Source organism: Setaria italica, chromosome IX (genome assembly GCF_000263155.2).
Source record: "Setaria italica strain Yugu1 chromosome IX, Setaria_italica_v2.0, whole genome shotgun sequence".
Lineage (NCBI taxonomy): Eukaryota > Viridiplantae > Streptophyta > Magnoliopsida > Poales > Poaceae > Setaria > Setaria italica.
In genome coordinates, this window is record NC_028458.1 from 6679012 (window position 1) to 6687490 (window position 8479).

The window sequence follows — 8479 nt, forward strand, 5'->3', positions numbered from 1 at the left end:
CAGCTTTTCAACCGACTTATAAGCTGAAGCGAACAAGCCCATGATTCCATTCTTAATTTCACAAGGTTATCACGGTCTTGGTAGAGCTTTGGCTCTAAGAATTCCAAGAGTTGGATGTACCTATCTCAAATAATTCAAGGTTTATATCTAAATGTTTACATAAGTCATTTTGTATCATGCATCTAACATCTAGGGTTCTGTTGCTCGACACCAGTTTAGCCCAAATAAACCCCGAGGTTTTTCGAATGAAAAAACAAAGAGACGCATCCAGCTTCGTCTCCGTCCACACAAGCTAGAAATTCCCTAGAAAGCCACTCCAAGCCTTTGATTTGACCTGAAAAAGAAGCCCCCCACAAACACCACTCTACACCACTGCACTGTCTCTCTCCAAAGGCAGGTGCGTTGGCTTCCAGCCTTTTCCCTCCTGTATCTCTCTCCCTCCTCGGTCCCTCCCTCCTCTCTAATCATAGCATAGAGAGAGAAGACATACCTCCAGGCACCCTCCTTTCCCTCTAGTCTCCCCCAAACCCTTTTCCTCTTTCCCTCGCCCCAAGAACTTCATCTCATCTCCAGGCCACCCCTTTTGCGCAGGAGCTCGCGGAGACAGTGGGCGGAGAGCTCGATCGCTGCGCCATTACTTCACTGGAGATCCGCCCACTCCCATGGAGGAGATCACCCACCACTTCGGAGTCGGCGCAAGCGGCGGCCACGGCCACGTCCAGCACCACCTCCACCACCACCACCCGTGGGGATCCTCCCTCAGCGCCGTCGTCGCGCCGCCGCCGCAGACGCCGCCGAGCGCAGGCCTGCCGCTCACCCTGAACACTGCTGCCACCGGGAACAGCGGCGGCGCCGGTGGCAACCCGGTGCTGCAGCTCGCCAACGGCGGCGGCCTCCTCGACGCGTGCGTCAAGGCGAAGGAGCCCTCGTCGTCGTCGCCCTACGCCGGCGACGTCGATGCCATCAAGGCCAAGATCATCTCCCACCCTCACTACTACTCGCTCCTCGCCGCCTACCTCGAGTGCCAGAAGGCAAGTAGCAGTCTTAACAGTAGAGCTTGCTGCTGCTGCTTCCGGTTCTGCTCGAGAAGTTTCTCCTACATCTGATGTCAAGCTGGCGCATGCACACTTTTCTGCTTGCTTTTGCATAGCGGGCTATAGTTTATGCATGCTACTCAGCTCATGTTGACATGTGCATCTAGCGTTCAGAACTTTTGGCCGTGGGTGTTTGTAGGTTGGGGCGCCGCCGGAGGTGTCGGCGAGGCTGACGGCGATGGCACAGGAGCTGGAAGCCCGGCAGCGCACGGCGCTCGGCGGGCTCGGTGCCGCCACGGAGCCGGAGCTGGATCAGTTCATGGTGAGCTATACACAACAGCTAGTAACCAACAATTTCTCTTCAGATCGAGAAAGAACGCGCTTGTCTGTGTGTTCTCAATTTTTACTCACTCACGTTGGCCTACGTCCTCGCTTTCAACTCGGTTTTTTTTTTCTGTGCAGGAGGCATACCATGAGATGCTGGTGAAGTTCAGGGAGGAGCTGACGAGGCCGCTGCAGGAGGCGATGGAGTTCATGCGGAGGGTGGAGTCGCAGCTCAACTCGCTCTCCATCTCCGGCAGATCGCTGCGCAATATCCTTTCCTCTGGTATAGAAAACTTCTCGCCATGGCTCTTGGTCTTCTCGGATGATTTCTTGGATCGGTCGCCTGCTCCTGCTCCTCCCTCTCGTTCATCTTCTCGCCTACTCTCTTGTTTTTTCCCCCCGAAATGCTCTCTTGGTCTTGGTCGCGCATATGTTGTTGTTTTGGATATTAAAAAAAATGAAAAAATGTTGTGATTTACTGGCGATTTGGCATCTAGATCGATGCCTTTTCAAGAGCATCTTGTGTTACGCTTACGCATGCATGTATAAGTATGGCTAGCTGCACATGAATAGCATGTCCGTGCTTGATGTTTTAATGCGGCAGTATTCCTAACCAGGGGTTTCCGAAAGATTCTTCTCCCTGGTTGCTTTTCCTGGCCATGCATCTGTGAGATTCTTCCATCTGGCTTCCATCGATCTTTGCTTCTGCTGGAAAGGAATAGTCCTCACACATGTGCAGCAGTGCAGCTCAATCTAGCACAGATAGGAGCTCTGATTCTTTTCACATATTCCATCCGGCCCATCCCTCCCTTCTCCCCTGTATGATCCTGCACTGCGATTACGATGAAATCGCCCTGGCTTCATCTGATCCGAGTTTTTACTCTTTTGGCCGTTGGCGTGGATGCCTTGTTCGTCCTCCATTGATTCCATTCCCAAAGGAATATGTGCATGTGACTGCGAGTAGTTCCTGGTTCAGGCACCCATCTTTTCCCATGATGGGAACCCTGAGGGAATTACGGAGCCCCTTTCCTTGTTCTAGGGTTTGGGGAAGGGGCACCGTACTGTGCATCGTGCAAGCAACAGTCCATGGCCGAGGAGTCTCACTGCCGTATGTCAGTGAAACAAGTACACGCACGTAGTATTGCTATGAGAGAGAGAGAGAGAGAGAGAGAGAGAGAGAGAGAGAGAGAGAGAGATGGGAGTCCTCCCCCATCTGTCACGCAAGCTCGCAGCCAGAAGCCCAGAACGCAACATTCTTGTCATCTCTCTCCCCCTCAAGAAATGTAGCTACCTGTTGTCCTAGAATCTCTTGTTGTGTGGTGTGGTCTTCCAGATGTGCTTGGGCCTTGTTTAGTTAGGGAATTTGGGAGGTGCCAAATTAATGTTACAGCACTGTAGCACACTGTAGCGTTTCGTTTGTATTTGTGAATTATTGTCCAAATATTGACTAATTAGGCTCAAAAGATTCGTCTCGCAAAGTACAACAAAACTGTGCAATTAGTTTTTAATTTCATCTACATTTAGTACTCCATGCATGTACCGCAAGTTTGATGTGATGGGGAATCTTCTTTTTGCATAGTGTCAAAGTTGGGAGTTGGGAGTAACTAAACATGGCCTTGGTGTGCATGATGCATCCCCAACACAGGCGGACACAGATCTGCCCGTCTGCTTCTTAGCCTCTGCTAATTTTAAAATGCCCACACCAGGTGGATCGAGACGATCCATGCATGCCAGAGCCTTTCTAATGACCTATCACGAGGCTATAGTAACTACTCGTACTACCACAGTTACTTGCAGGTCCAGAGTTTTCACTTCGGCACTGGAACCCTGCTTGTACCACAACAACACACAATCACTTCATTGTTGGAGCACATGATACATGTACTCCTAGGTAAGAAGCTCATCAGGGCAAAAACACGGCAAAGAAAAATGAATGTTCATGCATAGGCAGGCAGATGAGTGAATGGAGTAGCATTATGTGGCCCAGTTTTTTGTGTTCTGACCGGTGCAGTGGACAAAATGGTCTGTGTGCCTCGAGAACCATAGAAACAGTTAGGCAAGTGCATGCAGAGCATCCATTATTTGATGTGAGATCTCTCCAGCAATGGATGTGTGATCTCCATTATTATATGCGTCTATGGTCTCTACTACCTAGATGTGTCCCTGTATTTTGTGACAGATGTCTTACCGTGCATTCTCTCTCATAAATAATGGTGGTCAAAGGACATTGGATGCTTTCCGAGGCGAGTCCAAGTTCAGCTGCGTCTGTATTTTTCAGCTGTCAACTCATATTTCTTCACAGCTTCAACTGTTCTTGGACCTTCTTCTTCTTGGCAGACCGACCTCTTGTGTTTTCTTTTATGACTAAGCAAAATAGGTCATTTCTGTCAGTTAATGGAGGTCTCAAACAACATATTGAATTAATCCCAAAACACCGCTGCCTTTTCTGACTGATGTTGCATATGTACTCCAAGATTCTTGGTTGCATGCATTCTTTCAAGGTCATGCAAAAGCAAAGGGACACAGATATCACGAGTCCCCCTTTGTCTCGAGGTAAGACCAAAAAAGATACTGGGAGCAAACAACATGGAAACAAAAGGATAAAAAAGAGCTGATTGATTTTGCACTGGAACGCCAGTGGAAAAGACAATGCGACTGGAGAAAAAAGAAGTGTGAATTTACAATCTGGCACATCCATCTGTGTCATCACTAGAAATTTCTTTGAGATGACCATTTGCCTCTCATTGTGGTATTCTTGATTGCTGGGCGTGTTAGTTCCATTCTGTGTGCTCACTCTTAAATACAGCATTCGGCTGACGGCTGTTGGTTTTCTCCTTTTATGGATTCTTATTTTATTTATCTGAATGCCCAGTATCACATATGATATTGCGATAAGTGTTTTTTTAATCACGTATACCATCCTGAGCACTGCAGTTTTTATCCCCCAACCCACCCAATAATGCATGCAATTATTTATCCCCAATTCTTCTTTTTCTTCGCTTGCTTTAAAGTTAATTCGTTTTATATTATCATTTGCAAACAATTAATTAATTAATGTACACACTATTTTTCATAAAAATATATAGAGCATTTTCTTTAAAACAATAGGCATCAGGAAAGGGATTTAGCTGTATCAAATGAAATCGTACAGAAAATTGTCTTGTAAAACATTTGCCGTGAGTATGGAATGGCTCCTGAGGATTTCTATGGCACGAGCATTCCTTAGGTTATTGTACATGAAAGTCTTCCGCTTCTTTATCTGCTCTTGCACCATAACTTCTCCACTAGAGTTTCTGTGCACATTTCTATTTGTTCCTCTCTTGCATCAAAACTTGCTTTAGTAGTGGTGTTTCTGTGCACATTTCTACTTCCAGTAGGTTTTTAGATTGATGCAACACTATAAAAAACACAATGGTTTCTTTTTTGTTTTTCTCATTCCAAAAGGCCCATCAAAGTTTTAATGGCTGTTGATGTTTTAATAAACAAAAAGTTCTTTCTTTCTTTGTTTCCAAGACAACTGCACACATTTGGCAGATCTTTTTTGATCGATCCTTAAACCTTTATGGTTATATACTATTCCAGTTGCGACCTCATCACACTGAACAAATAACTAGTATCCCATGGTCAAAATCTATTTTGGAAAATGAAATAATATTTTTTTACTTCTGGCAGGATACAAGTACAAAATGTTTGTTTCCTTTATCCAAATGTATATATGCTCATCAGTTGGATTTGTGGAACAAATAGAAACCTGCTATTGCAGCTTAGGAGGATAGTCAAATTTTGGTGATATCAGCAACTTTCTCAACTTTCTAGGCTAAATAGTCTGGCACAGAAGCATCCACAAAAGACAAACGGGCTTTGAAAGTAACTATAAAACTGACTAGCACAAGGTACATATATAGTTATATACCATATTGCACTAGGGTAACCATCATCTGATCCACTAAAAAGTCAGCTGTATTCTACAATAGAAATTAATGTCACACAATAACTTGGCTAATCCACTTATTAGTAACTACGGAGATGCTCCATAGTATGCTCCATAATCTTATTTGAAATTTTAGTCATTACGAATGGTTCCAGACAGTCTGAATTGCAGCTGTAGTTGCTGCAACAACAAAAACAAAAGCTCTGGTCCGACGTCCACTAACTCGTGTGCCAGAAAGGAGGTGAACTTGATTTTGCATCGAACAATCATTAACAAGTTTTCTCTTCTCATGGGTGTCTGTTCAATATGTGGTTTTTCCTTTTATTTCTATTTTCTTTTCTTAATAAAGGGCAGTGCTCCTGCCTTGTTTTGTGTAAAAACAAAATGCCTTTGCTTGGTCCAGGAAATAAGATCAGGATATAACATGTCTGAATAAAACTCATTGGCAAAACATTTGCGTTCCTGATAGATTGTCATGAAGATGCCGGTAGATAATTGGTAAAACATTTGTGTACATAAATATGCATATGCAAAAAAAAAAGCAGATGTATGCATTTGTGGACTTCAAGTAAGACAACATGTGCATACACGATTGAAATATAACTCTTTTATGCACAGTATAAAAATGATCAAAGTATGACAAACAAATTAGTATCCGGAGAAACATCACCATTTTTTAGTCTTGTTTTGAACGCACTAGTTCATAAACTAAAACGGTGAAAATGCACATGTGTGCAAATTTTATGCACTCCAATGGATATGCTGAGGGTGATAAATCGACCGGTGTACAGTACCAATGAAGCTTGCAAATTCCCTAGGCTGAACTCGTGTGGGAGTTGGATGATGTTTTATTTATAGATGCAGATTGGAGTGCTACTTTATCGTATGGCATCACACTTCACATTCATAGTCATATTTGTGTTCTCTGGTTTTGTTTAACTACGGCATACAGAAAATAGTGTTCATTATCTTGCTGGAAGATGTATTTTTGTGAGTAGATAAACTCAGTATTTGCGCGAGATAGATGTTTTCAACTAATCTGACTATGCTTGATCACTTCTTTCATCATAGCTAACAGTTCCATGTGTTATGCTTGAAGGCTCTTCTGAGGAGGATCAAGAAGGTAGTGGAGGAGAGACAGAGATCCCTGAAGTTGATGCACATGGTGTGGACCAAGAGCTCAAGCACCATCTCCTGAAGAAGTATAGCGGCTATCTGAGTTCGCTCAAGCAAGAACTGTCAAAGAAGAAAAAGAAAGGGAAGCTCCCTAAGGAGGCTCGCCAGCAGCTCCTTAGCTGGTGGGATTTGCACTACAAATGGCCTTACCCCTCAGTATGTCTTCTTTTTATGCTTCCATTTTAAGTCTCAGGACAATGCATGAGCATGACTCAGAAGCTACAGTACGCATGCAGTTTTTATGGCCAATGAAATCCAATGTGAGCACTAGACTGGTTGCCATGTCACAGGATAGTTAATAGGGAATCATACACAAACACATTTAGCAAATCCAATCTATTCGCTAATTTGCATATTAGCATTTATATGTGAATCAAAATATGCTGAAGTCTGATTGACTGTTGATTAAAGGTATTATTCACCTGATTTAAGTTATTCTGATACTTTCACGACATTATTTAATGGCATTAATGCTAAGCAACGAAATTGAAGAAATATGAAATCTTCACGCGGATATAAACATAAAAAGAGTTGCCATCAATTTCACATGGGAACTTCCTATCTTTACAGCAAATTGGAGTGCCCTGAGGTATGCATATATTCACTACTTGTACAAATGAGAGGATCCAAATGTTATTCTTTTTTCAAGTTCATGGTTCTAGGTGAAACAAACATTAATTCTAGGGACTTACACTCTACTTTTTTTATACATCTTCATTTTATCAGATGTTTTATGCATGACATGGCCTTTATGTTCTCCTGTCACATTTACAACAGATGTATTGAACTATCCGGTCCATATTTTTTGAGGATGCGAATTAACTCCTCACGTGCTCAACAGGAGACTCAGAAGGTGGCACTGGCGGAGTCGACTGGGCTTGACCTGAAGCAGATCAACAATTGGTTCATCAACCAGCGGAAGCGGCACTGGAAGCCATCTGAGGAGATGCACCACCTGATGATGGACGGGTACCACACAACCGGCGCCTTCTATATGGATGGACACTTCATCAATGATGGCGGGCTGTACCGGCTCGGCTAGCGCCATCACCGCTTCCATTTTACCACAACCTAGCTAAACACTAATGGTTCCAAGTGTCTGAAGTACCGAAGACTTGGCTAGCTATCTAATGTCGTGTGTGCCGCATGCATGAGCTTTAAGGAGGCCATGCTAAATTATTTTGTTGCCATTGCTACTCAATCTATGCCTATGCTTACGTGCATGAACTTTGCTTTAGGTGATGCTCCAGTGTGGTGGTGTGCTTTTGCTTTTGTATGGTTGTATGCGTGTGACCTGACAGATGGATCACTGATTGCTACATGTTTGAATAATTTGTGTGATCTAGCTAGTTTCTATCTAATGTGATAATACTGCACCGGTTCCATCATTTCTGCATACGCATTTTATTTGTAAGATATTCTAGTTCTAGTATGTGATGGTTTGTTTTTTACACTTGTTTTTTCACCTGTAGAGCATAGAATGGCATTTTACCTAGACTATCTGCAGTTCTCTCGAGATGAACTAAACTATACAGCCATGACACCATGGATCACACTTGGTTTGAATCTGCAACGATTTTGTCGTTTGATCCAAACTATATCATCATCGTGCGATTGATTTTTCATAGACAGGTACATCCCCAATTCCCGCGGGAGGATTGAAAACTCTACGATTCTACACGCGCCATGCAATTCAATCTCACGCGTCATGCAATTCAATTAGATCAGCAAGACAGCAACTCATCACCACCAGAAATCCAGAATCTACGCATCGAGGAAAGGAAAGGGGGTTGGATTTAGCACAAGCGGTGGTACTTACTAGTTATGCGATTGCGGGCGGTGCCGCAGGCCGGTGGGCAAGGACGGGGAGCGTCGCCTCCCTCCATAGCTCCGTCGCGGTGGAGAGAATCACGAACCGTCGCCCCTCCCTCGCAAGGGCGGCGAGCGGCGTGCCTTGCCGCTCGGCTTGGGTTTCGCGGAGGTGGTAGTGTCCTATCTGATGGACTGGGCCGTT

The 8479-nt window shown here is 44.2% G+C and overlaps 1 protein-coding gene across 1 annotated transcript; it reads left to right on the plus strand.

Moving 5' to 3' along the window:
- Positions 1–239: 239 nt before the first annotated feature.
- On the plus strand, positions 240–7853 carry KN1 (homeotic protein knotted-1). The gene is made up of 6 exons (XM_004981856.4): positions 240–496; positions 592–1031; positions 1234–1356; positions 1497–1641; positions 6389–6621; positions 7307–7853. The coding sequence occupies exons 2-6, from the start codon at positions 663–665 to the stop codon at positions 7505–7507; spliced, it is 1071 nt and encodes a 356-aa protein (XP_004981913.1). The 5' UTR covers positions 240–496; positions 592–662; the 3' UTR covers positions 7508–7853.
- The last annotated feature ends 626 nt before the right edge of the window (positions 7854–8479 follow it).

Bases quoted from the DNA above. Each gene is read 5' to 3' on its own strand.
- KN1 (XM_004981856.4), top strand. From the start codon at position 663: ATGGAGGAGATCACCCACCACTTCGGAGTCGGCGCAAGCGGCGGCCAC. The intron at 1,642-6,388 runs GTATAGAAAACT...TTATGCTTGAAG, and splicing joins GCGCAATATCCTTTCCTCTG to GCTCTTCTGAGGAGGATCAA. The intron at 6,622-7,306 runs GTATGTCTTCTT...CGTGCTCAACAG, and splicing joins ACAAATGGCCTTACCCCTCA to GAGACTCAGAAGGTGGCACT.